General features: G+C 52.8%; 7 protein-coding genes across 7 annotated transcripts; 4 read left to right on the top strand and 3 right to left on the bottom strand.

Annotated features, from left to right (window-relative positions):
• Nucleotides 1-230: 230 nt before the first annotated feature.
• On the bottom strand, nt 231-4,774 carry NCU05640 (hypothetical protein). The gene is made up of 3 exons (XM_955108.2): nt 3,420-4,774; nt 1,463-3,364; nt 231-1,397 (listed from the first exon to the last, which is right to left on the bottom strand). The coding sequence occupies exons 1-3, from the start codon at nt 4,573-4,575 to the stop codon at nt 1,096-1,098; spliced, it is 3,360 nt and encodes a 1,119-aa protein (XP_960201.2). The 5' UTR covers nt 4,576-4,774; the 3' UTR covers nt 231-1,095.
• A 146-nt stretch (nt 4,775-4,920) lies between these two features.
• On the top strand, nt 4,921-6,138 carry NCU05641 (hypothetical protein). The gene has a single exon (XM_955109.2). The coding sequence runs from the start codon at nt 5,184-5,186 to the stop codon at nt 5,718-5,720; it is 537 nt and encodes a 178-aa protein (XP_960202.2). The 5' UTR covers nt 4,921-5,183; the 3' UTR covers nt 5,721-6,138.
• A 568-nt stretch (nt 6,139-6,706) lies between these two features.
• NCU05642 (cysteinyl-tRNA synthetase) lies at nt 6,707-9,925 on the top strand. Its single transcript, XM_955110.3, has 6 exons — nt 6,707-7,152; nt 7,204-7,302; nt 7,371-7,397; nt 7,453-8,400; nt 8,452-9,460; nt 9,537-9,925. Exons 1-6 carry the CDS (start codon nt 6,907-6,909, stop codon nt 9,767-9,769), a joined length of 2,562 nt encoding a protein of 853 aa, XP_960203.3. The 5' UTR covers nt 6,707-6,906; the 3' UTR covers nt 9,770-9,925.
• Nucleotides 9,926-10,710: 785 nt separating this feature from the next.
• On the top strand, nt 10,711-12,809 carry NCU05643 (hypothetical protein; the record flags this gene model as incomplete). The annotated part of the gene is made up of 7 exons (XM_955111.1): nt 10,711-11,310; nt 11,392-11,693; nt 11,788-11,849; nt 11,937-12,015; nt 12,151-12,260; nt 12,349-12,588; nt 12,676-12,809. The coding sequence occupies 7 exons, from the start codon at nt 10,711-10,713 to the stop codon at nt 12,807-12,809; spliced, it is 1,527 nt and encodes a 508-aa protein (XP_960204.1).
• An 11-nt stretch (nt 12,810-12,820) lies between these two features.
• gpit-1 (GPI transamidase component GPI16) lies at nt 12,821-15,222 on the bottom strand. Its single transcript, XM_955112.3, has 3 exons — nt 14,536-15,222; nt 14,061-14,461; nt 12,821-14,000 (listed from the first exon to the last, which is right to left on the bottom strand). Exons 1-3 carry the CDS (start codon nt 14,946-14,948, stop codon nt 12,916-12,918), a joined length of 1,899 nt encoding a protein of 632 aa, XP_960205.1. The 5' UTR covers nt 14,949-15,222; the 3' UTR covers nt 12,821-12,915.
• A 227-nt stretch (nt 15,223-15,449) lies between these two features.
• Nucleotides 15,450-16,780, top strand: NCU05645 (U1 snRNP splicing complex subunit). Its single transcript, XM_955113.2, has 2 exons — nt 15,450-15,607; nt 15,680-16,780. The coding sequence occupies exons 1-2, from the start codon at nt 15,580-15,582 to the stop codon at nt 16,504-16,506; spliced, it is 855 nt and encodes a 284-aa protein (XP_960206.1). The 5' UTR covers nt 15,450-15,579; the 3' UTR covers nt 16,507-16,780.
• Nucleotides 16,781-16,785: 5 nt separating this feature from the next.
• Nucleotides 16,786-19,393, bottom strand: NCU05646 (hypothetical protein). The gene has a single exon (XM_955114.3). The coding sequence runs from the start codon at nt 19,040-19,042 to the stop codon at nt 17,714-17,716; it is 1,329 nt and encodes a 442-aa protein (XP_960207.1). The 5' UTR covers nt 19,043-19,393; the 3' UTR covers nt 16,786-17,713.
• Between the last annotated feature and the right edge of the window lie 40 nt (nt 19,394-19,433).

Below are 19,433 nucleotides of genomic sequence, written 5' to 3'. Positions count from 1 at the left end.
ATGTGATGTGGTGATATCAAGTTGGAGGCGGTGATGAAAAAAACAAATAAAAAAAGCAAGTGTAGTCGATTGTGGAAGTCTGGGCTAGTCCGCGGAGGTTTAGGTCCGCCTATGGTATGACAGCGAGGAGTAGATAAGAGGAGAGTATGTTGTAGCTCGTAACACGGAGGATTGACGGGAAGGTAGAAGAATGTACAGATGCCGGCTGGTTCGAAGATGAGTGTATAATCGCTGAATATCAAAACTTTTCTGAACAAACGGACTTTAATGATGGATTGATGGCTCACTTTGAAGGAGGAAAGATCTCAGGCATAACAAAACACAAGGCAACAAGAAACCTTTTATTTCCTTCTGCAATCCCTATCTCCCCCCCGCTTTCTTCCCCTCATCATCTCATCCCCGCCACGCAACCGAGTGCATGTTGTGCATTTGATAAAGATCAAGCCCGGATCGATGGCGTAGGATATGTATCCGGACTCGGTTTCTCGGCTTATCAGAAACATGCGACCGGTCAAAGCGACCCGGACTGCGCTCGGTTACCACTCGGTCGGAGTGGAATGAATGCTCGAAAGCCTGCGTTGAGGCCTAACGGTCGCAGGTCGCCATCTTTATGTACGTAAGTACATATGTATGTATGTATGTATGAGCATGCAATAAGTAGGCGAACCAGAACCGAGAGGCTGGGCGTGCCAATCGCAACCGCTCTTGGTGTTCCTGGCCGAGTTTTGTTTTGATTTTTGACATCCTCCCTTTGGATGTCTCACGTCAATAAACCGCCTCATTTCTTTCACTTGCATTGCCGAGCACCCATCAGAGTCTTCTATTTGGTAGGACCTTCCCCTTCCATTACCCCGCCGCAATGATAAACTGTTTGCGGCGAACAAATGGTTTTAATTCCCGATAACTCTTCTGTTTATCCCCGAGGTCCCTCTCCAAACTCCAATCAGGCTCGCATGCGCATGCGTAAACGTATGCGTAGTGTATCTCAAAATGCACAGAATGCATGTCACACAGCTCGCATCCCCAAGCCACATGTTTACCTACCTTATCTACCCTATCGTTTCACTCTTTCTTCCGAGCACCGACCGGAAATAACTATCGATCAGCCACAGCAGTTACATGCACCGCCGCGTTCAGATAACACCCATTCTCCAGCAAGCACGTCGCGCCTGGGCTGAGCTTGAACACACCACGTGGGCCAACAGTAAACTCGTCTTCGCCATCGTTCAGTATCACCCTTAGCTTGCCGCTGACGAGTGTGCATATCCGGGTGCGGGTTTGGTCGGCGGGCAGCCGCTGAGTGCTACCCGAGGTGATGGTGAGCGCTGTCAGGGTGGTCGATTTGCATATCTGGATGGTCTGGTTGGCTGAGAGGTACGAGGAGGAGTAGACGAGGTCTGATAATTGGTGGTTAGTATTTCTGGCTTGAAGAGTAAGGGGCGGATAGGGGGAGTACACTCACTTTCCGATGGGTGGCGCCGCCTGGGTAGAACCCCTCTTGAACCTCTTTCCCAGTGCTCAGTTACGAGATCCTCCTTAGACACTAACAAAGACGAAGCAAAAGCAGCAGTGGCCTGAATTGGGGTCGGTACGGCGGTTTGTTCCCTCGTCCGGAGACGCTTGCTGGCTCGACGATACTCGACATCTTCCTGTTCCTCTTCTGCAGCATCCGAGCTAGCTGAAGCGCAAGTCGGCGATGGGTCCTTGAGAGTGATCACATTTCGTGGCGATGGTACTCCGTCCACATCTGCCTCGCTCTCTTCCGCAGCAGCAATACAAGGAAATCTTTGCGAGCGCCGGATGACCGTGGCGCCAAGTTGCTCGTCGTACTCGTAAGCCTCCTCGTTCTCCTCATCCGCTTCGTCTTCTGCATCATCGCCTGCCTCATCGCCTGCCTCATCGCCTGCTTCGTCCCCTGCTTCTTCTACATCACCACCATTTCCAAACGCAACCACGCGTGTCGCGCGCTCTTCAGTTTTGTTCAGGTGCTTGATACTGCATGCATTGTATGTGTTTCCGTAAAGACAGTTGGCACAAGCGTTGCGATAACTGATAGAGACCAATCTGCGTAACTTGACACTAATCTTAGGTATAATGGTGATACAGCCCTTAAAAGGCCCTGCGCGGCGCCGACATGCAGTACATGGCTTGGGGGCTTCGCGCCCAGTAAGTTGCGCAACTACTGCGGCGAGCTGCTTGAGAGCGAGTGTGTGAGTAACTGGAAGAGGGTGCTTCAACTTGAGATCTCGCCGACGGGGTAAAGAGAGGAGAACTTCCAGTTCCGTTTCCTCTATTTCTGGAAAGTTACCCCCGATCTTGGAGGTGATATATCGTCGCAGTCCTTCGGGGTGCCCACCTTCCTCTCCTGGTTCTGGTGTTGGTGGTGATGTTGTTATTTCGTCAAGAGTCCGCTTTTGGCTTATCCGGCCCGGCATCTCGTTGTTCTGATTTTCATAATCGTCGGTCGAGATTTCCGGCTCCACAACACGCCTGTGTTCCTTGTTGGGCAAATGCGCCTCTCTCAAGGGTGACTCGTCATAATTCATTGGGCCCCTAGACACAACACGAGGACCAGTCTTGCTGCGGCCTTCAACGATGCTAAAAGTCCCGTCTTGGTTGTCGTTTACGCAAACGCTGGGATGACATACGGTCCAGTGATTGCTATAGGCTGCTTGCCCTCTGAGGAGGAGTCTGCATGACCTGATGGGGCATATCCAGGGTCGAAGGGGAAACGCTTGATGTTCAAGTTGGTAACCTTCAGGGATCAATCCTCGCGTCACCTGAAACCGATTGATCTCCGGATTCAGCCAATGGGTGTAAGGCCGACCATCGGTGGCATTATCGAACCCGACATCAGAAAGAATAACGCGGGCATTTCCAACTGACTTATCAACAGCTGGGGGACTGGTACGTTCTATGTTCTGCATTTCTTGCAGGTCTCTAGTGTCCTTGATGATAGTCTCTCCAATCGAGCTACCCGTTGAGGAACTTTTCCCTCTGCGATGCTGTCGCAACATTCGATTGACATAGTTCTGAGATATTTGGGGTTCCGCTAATGGTTCACTCTCTCTTGCTCCACGCGATACTACGACCGGTGGGTCATTGTGATAGTCGATCCGAAGTTGCTCAATATGGAGACGAGTGGTAGGACGCTTAACAACGGTAAAGGTCCCGTCCAGATTGTCATTGAGCCGGCAGCCGTAGTATCTCATCTTGAAGTGATTGGCAAGATGAAACTTGGCGCTGTATAGGTACCGGCATGATCTGACTGGGCATATCCACTGGTGGGTGGGATGCTCCGTATAAAGGGTCCATTCGTCTGGCAATAAGAGGCCGCGTAAATCTGTCCACGCCCCGGACTGGTCTGTTTAAACGGTTAGCCAGGTTGGATAGGGAGAGTGAATGTGGGAAGAACTGACCAGGCCACATGTTGTATGGACGTCCAGATTTTGCGGTTACCAATATCTTGTCGGTAGGCCCCTCGTTGGAAGGAACAATAGCACCCTTGGCCTCATCCTGGGGGTCAAGCTCATCGTCGTCATCACTCATAGCTGAGACCTGGATGGTTTCACTCTCATCGATTGGCGACCGCCGACGAAGCTCGCGCTTGGGAACTTCCTGTACAGGCAGGGATTTGTTGTGGGCATGTGGTGTGTAGGGTTTTGGTTCAACCATGGGTGATTCCGCAAGGCTCATGTACTTTTTGGATACGATGATACAGGATTTAGTGGTACCGCCAAATCTTCTGCCATTGCCAGGAGTGGGGTTGGCATATCTCCCAAGGTCGGTCAAGGTGCCGTCCAGATTATCGTTTAATCGACAAGCACGGTGAAGCACAAGAAAATGTCTACCCAGATTCGGAAGGCCGGGTAAGAGGGCTCGACAACTTCTGACTGGGCAGATCCAAGGGAGTTCGGGATGATCGGACTGTTCATAACCGGGAGGCAGGAGTGCACCGCAGGTGGGCAGTAACTTGCCCATGTCTTGATCCTTCCAGACCTTGTAAGCGCTAGCATCAAGGGCTTCGGTGCTCGGATCGATCGTTGGTGGTTTTGGTGGTGCTTGGGTCTTGGAGCGGGTCGCCCGACTGGCGCTCAAGGCGTCCATGGCGAGTTGGACCTTTATAAGGTCCGAGTCCTGAATATCCCCCATGGCGATGATGTCCGAGTCAGGCTCTGGTTTTGGTCGGGGCTTTGGTATTTTTGGGCCAGCGTTTGCGGAAGAGGGAGAAGGACGGCTGTGGCCGGTTCTCTTCATCTTGAACACAGGTTTGGGTTTAGGTTTGGGTGGTGAGTGAAGGGTTGCCGAGGTCGAGGAAGCTGATGGCGTCGCGGTGTTGGGATGCGATGCAATCAACCTCCCACTTGGCGTTGCCGTTGCCGTTGCCGTCTCATATTCTCGTGTTTTCCGCGGCGAGTGATGCCGCTGCCCGATATCATTGTCGTCGCCATGAGAACCTGCTGAGATTGTGGTGTTTTCTTTGCTGCTTCTGGTATTTGCTGCTGGTGACTGGTGGTTGCTGTCCACATTTGCCCGACGCGTAGGAGGAGAGGCGGAAGTCGACAGAAATGGCATGGCAGGAAGAAAGCCACATGAGATGGAAGGAGGCGGACATAAAGTGGATGAAATGTCCCCGGTTCCTTTCAGTTACCGTGTAAATTGACGCGACGCACAAAGTCGATTTGAACGTTCCGGTCCACGTCCAACGCAAATTGTTAGTGAACCGCACAGGCTCCCGCCGACGCGCTAACAAACCCGCCAAAATATCTCGACGCAGGCCGGGGAGCATGCAGTCGGGTGGGTGTGTGAAGCACGAGAGATAGATAGGTGGAGCAGATGGTCAGTGCTTACACCGGACAGGATACGTACGGGTCGTGGAGGCAGCCTCCCCGCGCCAGTGTGGCGGCCACCTCCCCAATCCTCCCATCGACAAAGCTTCAATTATATCGATAGGTTGGATTCATTTTATGGTTTCATAGCCTCGTTGGGCGTTTTACTAGGCTTTCCTGATTTTTTTTTCCCCCTTTCTGTAACTCAATGTCATAAACCTGTTATTTCTACACCCTGCTTTTCTCTCCTGTCATCATCATTAGCTTCTTGTCTTCTTTTTGTTGACTTCGACGACCCTGGCATTTTATTCTCTCCCAAAGCAGACACTGTCTTTCACTTGATATCAGACATACATGACATCCACCAGGCAAACCCTTAGCAACGGGATGGCGCAACAAGCTTCGCAACCACACGGCCCGCTACAACTGGTGCGCGCCCCAGAACGTCCCGAATTCACCGGCAAGAAATCCGTCTTCTTAGCTGGAACCACCTCTAGGATGGGAGATGAGCCCGACTGGCGGGATAGCTTGGCCAGACAACTCTCGCGTCTTCCTATTACGGTTATCAACCCCATCCCACCCAATTGGACTGACTGGCCGGAAGACATATCATTCAAACCCTTCCGTGAGCAGGTCGAATGGGAACTGGACATGCAGGAAAGGGCAGACATAGTCCTGATATACTATGGACCCAACACACTTGCGCCCATCAGTCTTTTGGAGCTTGGTCTCTGCGCGCGCACCGGCAAGGCCATTGTGTGTTGCCACAAGGACTATAAGAAGAGGGGCAACGTGCAAATTGTCGCCAAGAGATACGGCATCGAGTTGCTGGAAAATGAGAAGGATATGGCAGCGGCCGTGATCAGGAAGCTCGGTTCCTTGGATAATTAGGTATTCGGGTTGTTTGGTGTAGTTGGGCTGTGGGTGCCCCATGTGAGTCGGGAGATGCTGGCGCGTGGGCAGTGTATTTGGGCTGTGGATCCTATGAGTGATGAATTTCTCTTGAGCTTCTGAACGAGTTGCATGGAAATGATTCCAAGGAACTCCGAATCTAGACCCTGAAGTTGATTGCTTAGGGACTCGTCAGTACCTTAAGTAGCTCGGCAGGTTTGACTCCAAATGTGAAAGTGGAGGAAACGGGACGACCCGGTCGGAGATCCCCCACATTGAGTTCGTTCAGTTCAGGTTTCCCCCTGCAGTGGTCATAGCTCCTCAAATGTGGCTGGAGAGAGTCTACACAGCATGTACTTCGTTGTAGATTTCAGTTGCAAAACACCACATATGCGCCACAGCTTGGTGGAGAACTGCATCGCAATTTGCGGCCCGCTTTGTCGACAGCATGTGTCCTTGAATCAATGATGTGCATCGATTAGTAGCCCTTTGGCGAGGACGGGAAGCATTGCATATATTTATCACCATTTTCCAACCCCAACTTCGGGACTCATGGACTTCTCCTCGGTGTTTCCTCTAGACAAAGGGGACTGTTCTCTCCTCATGACCCACATGCATCACCAATTCCTGCATTGCATTTTGACTCAAACACGTTTCCCCAAAGCCATATATATAACCATGTTTTTCAATCACCAATCTTATTCCTTTCTTTTCTCTCTTCTCTTCAACCATTTCAACTATTCTCACCTCCGTTGTGCCAATCATCGTGACACTGCATACAGCTCAGAGAACGACACGGTTTGCAGTACAGTACTCCAGCTTGGATAACCCTAACCCTGGGTGAAAGCCGCCCTTGCCCCGCCAAAGTCTTCCCTTGTGAAAGATTGCAAGAACCACCTTTCAATTTACGACTCACAGCTGAGACCGTGACCATTCACAGCGCCGTGGACAAGTGCAGGGTGCTACTACTAGTATACAAAAGGTGTGGCTTGACTCATTCGTTCCGTCCCAGTCTCTTTCAGGTCTGAATATCATTTTCAATTGAGCATTATCACTCAGTCGACCTGCAGCTGTGCGCTTGCCACGCTGACCTCTTTTTTTTACTACTTACCTACCCTCATGACCTTTTGACTAACTCTGGACTTGACATCCAATCTGATAGGGCTGGAAACAACCCCACCACCGGATGCACTCCTTTGCCCGTCTACGCGGCCTCATTCCTTCGACCAGGACTATCTCGGCTATTAGTACAAGACCAATTCGTCTTTTCCCTCGTCCCCTCCCTTCGTCATACCCCCGCCGCCTATTCACATCGTCGCCGTTAATCATGGCCGCCATTACCGTTCACAGCACCCTGAAGCCGGGTCCCCCCGTGCCGTTTGTACCAAAGGAGGAGGGTGCCATTAGCTGGTACGCCTGCGGGCCGACTGTTGTATGTACTGAGAACTACGACTTCTACTTTACTTCCGTTGACATTTCATAGTACGATCTCAGCCACTTGGGCCATGCCCGTAACTATGTCTCCACAGACATCATCCGCCGCATCCTTATGCATTATTTTGACTACAAGGTCAACTTTGTGGTGAGTAAACGAATACATGCTTCTACCATCGAACTTGCCATGTTCCTCAAGCTAAAATTTCACCATAGATGAATTATACAGATGTCGATGACAAGGTGGGCTTAAATTCTGTTCTTGAGTAATCATCAATATCAGTCTGACTTTTCTCAGATCATCATCAAAGCGAGGAGAAAGAGGCTCCTAGAGCTGGAAAAGGAGAAGCCTTATACTCCCGAGCAGATCCACAATCTCATTTTCAAGGCCTTCCAGGCATACACCAAAAGTCTTCCCCTGCTGGCACCCCAAGATGCTGGCCCGCTAGACGAGAAAAATTACGAGGAGCGGAAACAGGCCGCTTACGGTGTTGTTCTGGCCGGTGGTCCCCTTGTCCCCGAGACAAAACCTGGCGACGCCGAGGCCAAGGTCAAGATGCACCTAAACAACATGGATGCTGCGGCCGAAGCTCTCAAGAACGGTTCCGGTCTCGACGCCGCCGAGGACGTCCTCCTACCCTACCTCGATTCGCTCTACAAGGAGACCATCGACACTAGCGATCAGACCATCTTTACCGACCTCACAAAGACGATGGAGAAGGCATTCGCTGACGATATGGAGGCTTTGAACGTCCTTCCTCCCGATGTTATTACTCGCGTTACCGAATACGTTCCTCAGATCGTCGCCTTCGTTGAGCAGATTATCCAAAAGGGATTCGCCTACGAGGCCGACGGTTCTGTCTACTTCGACATTGGCGCCTTCGAGAAGGCCGGTAACACCTATGCTCGCCTTCGCCCCGAGAGCAAGAACGACACCGCTCTGCAAGAGGAGGGAGAGGGTTCCCTTTCGACTGCTTTGGGAGGCAAGAAGCGTTCTGGTGACTTTGCCCTTTGGAAAAAGTCGAAGCCCGGTGAGCCCTATTGGCCCAGCCCTTGGGGTGCCGGTCGCCCAGGTTGGCACATTGAGTGCTCCGTTATGGCTTCCGACAAGCTTGGCGAGCAGATGGACATCCACTCTGGTGGTATCGATCTTGCTTTCCCTCATCACGACAACGAGCTGGCTCAGAGTGAGGCTTACTTCCATGACTGCTGCAAGGGTGAGCACACTTGGGTCAAGTATTTCCTGGTAAGCTTTTTGTCTCTTGGTGTTCTGATCATGCACTGACATTCCATACAGCACATGGGCCATCTTTCCATTGCCGGAAGCAAAATGTCCAAGAGCTTAAAGAACTTCCAGACGATACAAGACGCTCTCGCCTCCACCTACACTGCCCGCAACATGCGTATCGTCTTCCTGCTCAGCCGCTGGAACGACGGTGTCGAGATCTCCCCCGACATGAGGAAACAGGCCGACAACTGGGAGACCACGCTCGACAACTTCTTCACCAACATCAAGGCTCGCTTGTCCGAGGTCGACGCTTCGTCCGGCATCAAGGATCTTTCCCTCTCGGAAGACGCCGGTGCCAGGGGTCTGCTCGAGGATTTTGAGCAAGCCAAGAAGGACCTCGACGCCGCCCTGAGGAACTCCTTCGACACCCCTACCGCCATGCAGGTCCTCCTCAAGCTGGTCCGCAACGCCAACATCTACATGAACTCCAGCAACCCCAACGTCCAAGCGCTCGAGTCCGTTGCTCGCTGGGTGACCAAGATCGTCGGCGTGTTCGGTCTTGACGCCAGCGCCCAGCCTCCATACGATGGTCTGGGCTGGTCCTCCGCCACTGCCTCTAACAAGGCCAACGTCGATCCCCAGACCGCTGTCAAGCCCTACGCCGCCGTCTTTAACCAGGTCAAGCAGGAGGTTGCCGCGCTCGACCTTTCTGGTAACGATTCCATCAAGTCCCTCCTCGAGCAGCAGAACCCCGACGGCGAGTTCGCCGAGCTCGAGAAGAGCGGCGAGAAGGACGCCGAAAAGCTGGCGCTGCCTTTCATCCGCGCTACCTCCAGGCTGCGCGATGAGTTGCGCGCTACCATTTCTTCCGGAGTTGCTCTCGATCCCAAGGTCAAGCAAGCAATCCTTGCGCTCAGCGACCGTATTCGTGACTACGACCTTACCGATCTTGGTGTGCAGCTCGATGATCGCGTTGATGGACCTAGTCTGGTCAAGTTCGTGCCGGCTTCCAAGTTGATTCAGGCGCGTGAGGAGAAGGCTGCGTTGCTGGCTGAGAAGGCCAGACAGAAGGAGGAGGGTAAGTTGTTTTAATTTCCTTTTACCTATTTCCACCACGTTAGAATCATGACACTAACTGACACTCTCTAAAACAGCCCGCAAAGCAAAGGAAAAGGCCGAGCAAGAAAAGTGGGAAAAGGCCAAGCTTTCTCCCCAGGATATGTTCAAGAGTGACGCCAAGTACACCGAATTCGACGCCGATGGCTTGCCCACCAAGCTGGCGGATGGCAACGAAGTGCCCAAGAGCCAGGTCAAGAAGCTCAAGAAGGAGTGGGAGAAGCAGAAGAAGCTTCATGAGGAGTATCTCGCTAAATTTGCCTCGGCTTAGAGGGCCGGCCGCGGCGTTGAAACCATGAAAGAGGAGAGTTGGCTGTCCAAGAGAAGGGCTTACGAGTGGTTTATATAGAACTCTTTGAATTGATATCCCGTTGTGTATCTCCATGTCTTTTTTTCTGGGGATGGTGCAGGGTTCCAGACACGGTGTATCATTATGTGCCTTTCTTTGGGGATTGAACTTGATGTGATAGGCCGTGCCATGTTAAAATAGTGGTTGGTTTCGGCAAGAGTTCGTAATTCTCTGGTAGGTGGTTGCTATACGGGTGGTGCTACCCTTCGCACACACCTGTGTCACGGATGCAAACCATGGACTGCAATGTTCTCTACTCTATCTTTTCCCCCAATGAATCTATCACCCAGTACTACTGGTCGAGAAACGGGGTGGTGAGGCCTCAAGGAAATGCAAAAGCAGGTACGACTAAAGACCCTATTATTACTACCAACTACCAAGGGAACACAACAACTCATCCAGCAAACCAGTTTGGAGATACAATTACAGTCGTTTGATGGTCGATATATCCAAAAATTGTAGCGCCCGACCTTCCTCCGGCTTGATCCAGAACCCTTCCTCTGTCACTCAGTGAGCCTGAGGTGTCACTGCAGCTCAGTATCTGCCCGTAGTATATTATGTTTTTCGTTCCGAGCCATAACAATGAACCGCACCTTCCTTTCAGCTCGGCTACCATACGTCAGGGTATTGTTATGCCATACATGCCCTCGTACTCTCGTCATATCTAGCAGTCATTCTTACTTTCCATTCTTCCTCTACCGTCTTTGTCCTACAAGGAAAGGTATCTCAAACTACAGCAAGACTTCCTACAACCAAAAAGCACCCTCAACTCTCTACCCATCTCGTCCATTCCCATCAAAATATTCCACCACCCCAACAAGGTGATCCAACTCATTTCATCGAAAGGAAAACAAAAAGAAAAGATGGACATAATAGTAACAGGCGCCGGCCTCTCCGGCCTCTCCACCGCTCTGTCCCTCCGGCGCGCGAACCCTTTTCACCGGATAACCATCCTCGAGCGATCCTCCCATTACCTCTACTCTGCTTCTTCCTCCTCCACCATCAGCAGCAAGTCATACACATCATCTCACGAAGTAGGCGCGGCAATCAACGTTCCCCCCAACGTCTCTCGCTTCCTCTGCCACCCCCAGCCCGGGCGCGGATGGGGCCTAGACCCACTGAAACAAAAGTTTGTAAAGAGCGAGGGGATGTTGGTCGTCAATCCGCAGACGATGGAGCAAATGGGACAAGGGTTGGATCATAGTAGGAATGAAGAGGTTTGGAGGGGGGGAGCACTGTGGTATGCGCATCGGGTTGATTTGCATGGGGGGTTGTTGGGGTTGGTGGTGGATATGGATGATGATGATGATGATGATGATGATGATGACGACGACGAGATCGATGAGGTTGGTGATGATGATGATGGGAATGAAAAGGAGGAAGTAAATGGGGTAGAGAAAAAGGGGAGAAAGGGGAGAAAGGGGTGGGTGAGGATTGAAGGCGGGAAAGAGGTTGTTGCGTTTGTGAGTACTTCCTCCACCACCAAGCAGATGACCATCAACGTCCTCGAAAGACAAGAGACTAATTGCTGAACCGAAATCCAGGACCCCTCAGTACCCTCAGTGACCCTCTCCGACAACACCGTTCTAATAGCAGACCTCATCATTGCCGCCGACGGGGTGCACTCTCGCGCACCTGAATACGTCCTCGGACACCCGAACCAGCCTCAGATGCTTCCTGATCCGAAGCTAAATACCTGCTACCGGTTTCTGATTCCGACGGCGGAAATTGCTGATGATCCAGACACAAAGTTTTTCTTGGATGAGGATCGGAAAGAGGCCAAGGTTTGCAGGCTGTGGCCGGATGTGAAGGGGAGGAAGAGGGTGATTGCTTATCGGTGTCGAGGGTGAGTGCGATGACTTTGAGGTGATAAGATGGAGAGATTGGTCAAAACGATTCATGGGAGAAAAGGGGGAGAAAAAAGGCTGACGATTAAGCAGTGGTGAAGTGTTCAACTTCGTCGTCATGCTCCGGGATGAGACAAATACTGCGAAGCGGGAAGGTCAGTACCCAGAGAGACACTCTCACCCACCCCCCTTCCCAAATATCATGCTCGCTGGTTCACTGACATTCAAATCTTCTCCCCAAGACTGGCACGCCCCTGTCTCCAAGTCCGAAGTCCTTTCCAAACTGTCCGATTTCCACCCCGGCATCCTATCCGTGATCAAGTACGTCTTCATTATCTCCCTATCCGTTCTATGTGGTTCCCCCCTCCATCCGCTCGTCTTCCACAATGAATAACACCTCATGGAAGGACTTGATGTTAACCCATCATCGGTGTGCTAACGAGAAAAATCAAAAAGCAAAGCAACAGACCTCAAACGCTGGCCCCTCCTCTACCGCCCTCCCATCCCAACCTGGCACAAAGACCGGTTGGTTCTTGTCGGGGACGCTGCTCATCCTATGTTACCTCGTAAGTTACCTACCCTTCCATCATACATCTTTCCTTCCTGGTCTACTACACTAATCACAGAAAAAAAAATAAAAAAAAATAAAAAAAGACCACGGCCAAGGAGGTGCCCAAGCAATCGAAGACGGTCTCGTCCTCGGCCTCTGCCTGGGGGACTTATCCAGCGCTTCTTCCCCCGAGGAACTCGAGCGGCGACTTCAAGTCTACGAAAAGATCCGGCGCAACCGGGCTTCAGCTATCCAGGTGATGAGCAACGTTGGCTTTGACGAGGAGGCGCCGCGGGAGTTGGAGGTGTATCTAAAGGAGGAGGGATGGGACGCGGGAGTGCCTAGTAAGTCTTTTTTCCGCTTCTTAATTTTAGGCCATAGGGGTTAAGGAAGTAAAAGGGGACAAACTGACTGCTGACGCGAAAATGCAGAAAATATGAAGGAAGTGGTTGAACTTGAGTATGGACCGGATATGGTGGAGAGGACTGTGAAGACGATGAAAGACGAGGTTGATGCTGGGTGGGAGGTACCGAGGGGGTTTTTCCCGGGGTTTAAGGGGCAGTAGAGGTAGTGCTAGTTCAGAGTGTGAAAGTGGTTCTTACAATTTTATTTGTACTATATGACCTGGCACCCGGTGTCTAAACACAACGATGGACCGTTCCGTTGTGTTTTCACTCCATCTTCTTCTCCTCCTCCGCAGCAACAGCAGGAGCACTCTCCTTCTTTCCCTTCTTCAGAAAGCCTGCCACCTTCGCCTTCAACTTATTTACCCCCTTCTTCAACCCGCTCTCCGGGCCCTCATTCGCCGCCACGAACCTCCTCACCAGTATGTTAAACATGCCGCCAAACGCCAAGGCAATAGCCGTTGACGTGAAGATGATGACATTGTACGGCATGCTGAAGTCGGGCGTCGGGAGGTTGCAAAGCAATGTGGTCGTTCTCAGATTATATGCCGCAAACCGCGAATTTCTTCCATTCCCACCGCTCTTGTTGTCCCTGTTCAAGATGGTAATGACAGCGGCGGCCACATCAAACCCGCGATTCGCGTCCGGAGGGTACTCGGTATACCGCAGGATGGACTTCTCAAAGTCGTAGGTGAGAAAAACGGTAGAAGCGGGCGGGACGGTCATGCGGACTTCGAGTTGGGTTCCGCGTGCGCGGTCGACGGCGGGGCGGTAGTAGACTTCCTGGATCAGGGAATCGGCCTTGCCGGGCTGTCCGTCGACGCGGGCCGAGATGGTGTGCAAGTAGATGCGCATGAACCAGGGAAGGGATTCCATGTAGATGAACTCGACTTCCTGGTCGGGGCTGGGGTTGCGCAGAATGGTCTGGACGCCGCCGCGCTCTTGGCCGTGGCCGGTGAAACTGCGTTCGGCGTAGAGGAGGGGCGTTTCGGGCTTGACGACGTGTTCGATTACTACTGATCCGTCCTCGGCCTCGGGGGCAGGGAGGAAGATCTCGAAGTCGTTCTCGGCGGGGAAGTCAAAGCAGCGTGAAGTCTGATCGGGGTTCTTCTTCTCAACAGCGCCCTCGGAGGCGAAGACAATACGCGAATCGGGAACTTGGATGCAGACAGGAGACACGTTAGGGTCGGTCAGAGGGCAGGTTCCCTTGATAGGCTTGCCGAAGATTTGGGATAGCGACCAGTCCTGGTTGGCGGCTGAATCGGTGGGGAAGCAAGTATCGTGGGCGTGGTACGGCTTCGAGGTATTGCACTTCATCTCGTGGGCCGGAGGGGGCCTGGGAATCGGGTTATCTAAGCCGGTTTCGTCAGTTGTAGTCTTTAACCACGTCGTTCAATCATTAGTACACATACCCCTGGGTCTCTTGGATCGATCAATGTCCAATACCATGTCAATGCTTTGCTCGATCTGCAACACACACTCGCCATCCTCCGGGCACACGGGCCGGATATCGATCGCCATTGTCTGCCATGAGGAGTCGAAGAGCTTATGTCCGTCAAGCAACGACGCAATACCAGCCTTGCCCTTGCATGGAAGAAGCTTAAGAAAGGGTGTCAAGTTCTCGGTACAGACAACTTCGTGGGGTAGCACGCCGTAAAGTAGGTGCATGTTCGTCGCGTTCGCGTCGATGTGGTTGCCCTCGGGCTGGAAGGACATGACGGGACGGGTAGTTCGGGTGCTATCGATGAAGTTGAGAGAAGCACAGAAGAGGCCAGACAGCGCATTGGTGAGCGTCAGCCATTTACGGTCGGCCCTACATGGTGTCTGTAGTTAGTCTCTCGCCCAAGTCATGATCCGCGGTGTTGTGTGGGTGGTGGTGAAACATACTCCTCGTCTGTATCTGCCTCCAGCCACGCCCACATCTCAACACCTGTTCCACCCTCGCGCGCACCATTCCACGGCCTTGCGCCCCAGCTCTCGGCATCCCATCTTCCCAGACTAAACCTCAAGTGTAACTCGCGCGTGCCGGCATGCTCGAGAATCTGGCCCAGCGACCTGGGGAAGAAGCGGAAATTGTGCGCCTCGAAGGCAGAGAGCGATGTGTTGGAGCGGAAGTTGAAGCTGGCGAGCAGAGTCGACAATGGTAGCGGGCGCAATATTAGCTGTTCGTGGTAGTCGGATCGGGAGTTGGAAATGGAATCGGCAGGGGAGGAGGAGGCATTGGCGATCGCAGTGTAGGGCGAGAAGCAAAGAAGAGAAAGTAAGGAGAGTAAGAAAGAAGAAGGAAAGGATGGGCGCATTGTATTAACTGGAGTGAACGCTGTCTATTGCCGTTGTCTATCCATTTGCTTGATCTGTACGTCCACCGCAAAGTACCAAAAGCAATTTCCGGAGACAATGGCAAGACAGAAGTAGAAGTGGAAGACACGACGGCAAAGATGGTGACAGTTCACACCTAACTTTTAACTTTTGTTGGTGTTGCGTTGGGTGCCCTGGCTGCCGTCGGAGGGGATCGCAACTTGGGCACCCCCCCCCATTGCTGATGGGAGGTGCTGGAAGAGTGCCTGCCGCGCCCTGGCATAGCGGGACAAGACCCAGAAGGGAATTGTGGTTGATGACAGCACATTTCCAGTGGATGAACCGGGATTATAGCGGCAACAGGGGAATGGAGGGTATGTAAAGTGGGTCCACTTCCCCGGTTTCAGCGATCAGGTTCCATCCAGCAAGCAGCCTTGCATGCGCGGCTGACTTTTGCGACTGCATTCGACCTCCAAAATCTTGGGAATTTCTCCCAAACAAAACAAAACGTCAGCAACCGCGAAAGCGCTTTACCATCACCAGCCCTCGCAATTTCCGTCAAACCAAAACCTAGCGACGCCTATCGAACCCAAAACATTTTCATAGTAATAATTATAAACAACAAGACCAATCATGGCGGCCGAACAAAGAAAGCTGCTCGGTAAGTCGCATCCCCATACTTCCTCCCACCCCCCTACAAACTCCCACTAACTTCTTCACCCCAACCATGCAGAGCAGCTGATGGGCGGCGGCATCTCCTCCCGCTCCGCCCAACTCTCCCTCACCGACCCCAAAGTCTGCCGCTCCTACCTCGTCGGCACCTGCCCGCACGACCTCTTCACCAACACCAAGCAAGACCTCGGCCCGTGCTCGCGCGTGCACTCGGAAGCCCTCAAGGCCGAGTACGAAGCCCTGCCTGAACAAGAAAAGAAGAAGTACGGTTTCGACTACGACTACATGCGCGACCTGCAAAAGTACATTGACGAGTGCAACCGACGGATCGACGCGGCACAGCGACGCCTCGAAAAGACGCCCGACGAGATCCGGCAGACAAACGTGTTGCTCAAGGCCATCTCGGACTTGGGCACGACCATTGCGACGGGTCTGTTGGAGGTGGAGATCTTGGGAGAGCTGGGCGAAGTGGGGAGGGCGTATGACGAGCTGTTCAGGGTGCGCCAGGCGCAAGCGGCGAAGCAGGAGAAGGAGAGAGAGCTGAAGGCGCTGTCGGATACGAGTGGCCCGTCAGGCCATCAGAAGCTGCAGGTGTGCGACGTGTGCGGGGCGTACCTGTCCCGGTTGGATAATGACCGCAGACTGGCGGATCACTTCTTTGGCAAGATGCATTTGGGATATGCGCAGATGCGGAAGACGTATGATGCATTCCCGAAGGAGATGCGTGGACGGCAGAGGCCCATGGGAATGGGCGGTGGTGGTGATGATGATATGGGTGGTGTGCCAACGGGTCCTGGTGGACGACATGATGATTGGGGTAGAGGCCGTGGACCCAGGAGTGGCGGTGGCGGTTATCGTGGGCGTGGTCCTAGACGTGGTGGGTGGTAGGGTGCTTGAGGCGTCGATGTTAAGGGAAGAAACGGGGAAAGGAGATGGATACGATCCAAGATCTGGCGGAATCATGTGCATTGAAAGGGCGTTGGGGCGTTTTACACTATTCGAGCCTGGGATTTGAAGAAGTCGGAGCTTGTCCCTTTATGGTCTTTATTTTTGCAGCCCGCGTAGAGAAAAGAAGCTATTAGTTATATCATGAGAGCGCAACACACAGACAGGTATAGAATCGACGTTACCAGCAATTACACTTCAATCAATGCGATATAACTCGGGTTACCCTTTACATTGTGCATGATCAATTGCGGTTCCGGCTAGCAATCTCAATTCAGATTCTTGTGGTATCAATTCGTCTGTTCGCTTTTACAAAATCGCTGTTGTCTAGACATTTTTCGTATCACATGAAAGAAACACCTCGCTTCCATCCTCTACGGCCCAAAAAAAATGCCTGTGGTTTCCAGGACCCCTCTACAAGTCGCCCTCCCGAGGAAAAATACACCGAGTCGTCACCAACGGCAAGTTACTCCTCTGGTGTCGTATTATTCTCATCGGAATGCATGTTGGGACCCTTCCACCGACGCATTTGGGTGATATCGGATTCTGTTACCCATTTTATAATGTTTTCCGGGTTGTTATAATGGCGATAGGATTGTTCATCTTCAACGTGCTCGCTTTTCATATATTGAACATCCAGCAATGCTCTGTTACTTGCTGTAAGTGGCAAAACCTGGGATGCTTTGTGGCTCCCGGGTGTTTCTATTGCCCTCTCTGCGATTTTCTGTTGCATTTCCTCGAGGTCCCTTTGATATTGCTCGAGGCGTCTTTGTACCCCGACCGCCTTGGACGGTTCGAGATGTTGGAGACCGGCTGGTAACTTGTCTAACGCTGGAGTGGCCACCGGCGTTTTAAGGGTTTGGCGGGCAGTGACTATCTGATCTGAAGTTAGAGTGGCATCAACCTTTGGTGGTTCAAGACCTAGGTGGCCAGCCACTACTTGGGTTGGAACTGAGAGGAAACCCTTCACCCTCGCCAGTTTCGTCGACTCATGCTCCGCTGCCGGCTCTTTATTGACTGTGTCTCGCGAATCAGATTCATGGTGACCTTTTGGGCGCGTCGTTGACATTAACGGTGGCTTGATACGAGGAGGGTCCTGAGAATTGGAACGAACGGTTGAAGCCAAGGTAGGCCTCGCATAGGAAGGGTTCTAGTTTCCTTTTGACTTCGCCTGCGCGTTCGCCGCCTCCTTTGCCTGTGCCGCTTTTTTCGAGATACTTTCTTCCACCTCATCATCCCATCTGCCCACAGCAGGCGAGAGGGGCAAGGAAGCAAAAGATAGGGGGGCGCTTGTGCTGACTTGCGGTGCGGTGGCTTTGCTGCCGGGGAGTGCAGGAAACTCGTCGGGGGTCAACTTCGGTTTGTCGGCTTTTGGTGCACCAGGCCCAGGCCCGGAGCGTTCAGCACGAGGGGCCGCTGGGCCATCCGCCTTCCAGTCCCTGCCGCGGTTTCGGTTATTGTCACGCTGATAGAAACGCTGACCAGTCTCGTTCTCCGGGTCCGGCTCGAAAAGGGTACGACCTCCATACCCATCACCTCCCCCACGACCTCTTCCGCCACCGAATCCTCCTCTTCCACCACGACGTCCGCCACGGTAACCGTTTGCCTGCTCATTGCCGTCAGCCGGATCTTGCGCCCACGATGGTGTGTTTGCAACCCCCCTAACACCCCTGTAGCCTCTTCGGTCCTCCTCTCTCATGCGCTCCTCCTTGCCCTCGTCCCAAGAGCCACCCTCCTTAGCGCCCATGGCGCGCATCTTGCGCTCACGGTTCTTTTCCCGCTCCTCATCCATCTTCTTGCGGTCTTCCTCGGCAGCCTTCCTCTTAGCCGCTTGCTCGGCACGACGTTTCCTATCCTCTTCCATGCCCTTAGCGTAGGCGGCAGCATGCTCATTTTCGTCACGCTGGGCTTGTTCGAACCGCTTAGTTTTCTCAGCGGCCATAATACGCATCTTCTCCATCTTGGCTGCCAGTTCGTCTTCAGTAAGTTTGGTGCGTGGATTCGCCCCGGAACCAATTCTAGCGGCCGATGAGACACTTGCAGTGTTACGGCCAGCTTCCTTATCCCTGGCTTCTTTCTCGCGAAATTCTTTAGGGGCGGAGGGAGGTGTGCTGGAGGTGGACTGCTGTTGTTGAGACTGAGTCGCGCTGTTGTTGCCGGCGTTGTTGTTGACGTTGTTGTTGGCTTTGGGGTGACGATTGTTGTTGCGTGGTTGCTTCTCAGGACCTTTGGGTGCGTGACGCGAGTTGGCAAGTCCTTTGGGTGCTTGAGGCGCGGGGGTGGACTTCTGGACAGGCGCTGACTCCAACGATTGAGGGGATTCCACGGCAGTGGAAGCAGGACTCGTGATGTCCGTGTCTTGTACGGGCGTTCCTGTTTCCGTAGACATGGTCGCGACCTGCTCCTCGGGCGCTACGGGCTCGAAGTCGTCGGCGAAGAGGTCGTCGTCAGTACGACCTCCAAAGTGTTCGGAATCCATAGTGCCGAAAGAATATAGCTCGCGCGTGAGCGTGCAATATAAAGTATTTTAGTGAAGCGACCTTGGCCTTCCAAAAAAAAAAGCCTGGTGGTGAGGGTAGGGCGGGATGGATTATAGTCGTCGGTGGTCGGTGTATTGCTGCGCTTAAAACAGACAACGGGGGGAGAGCTAGCTTAAATACAAGTTGGAATCCGGTAGATACTGAGGGAAACCGAGAAGTGGAAAGTCTGGCCGGGAAATGTACAAAGTCCAACAATTCGAGGTGGTCGATCTGGTATGGGATTGCCTTGAAGTTCAGGCTTTAGAATCGAAGGGGAAAGACGAATGGATGGTTGACTGTTGCTGGGACATTGGATAACGACGGGAGGTCGCAGGTGGGGCGAGCAGAAGG

Source organism: Neurospora crassa, linkage group VI, assembly GCF_000182925.2.
Source record: "Neurospora crassa OR74A linkage group VI, whole genome shotgun sequence".
Lineage (NCBI taxonomy): Eukaryota > Fungi > Ascomycota > Sordariomycetes > Sordariales > Sordariaceae > Neurospora > Neurospora crassa.
This window is presented reverse-complemented; position numbering and strand designations above follow the sequence as displayed.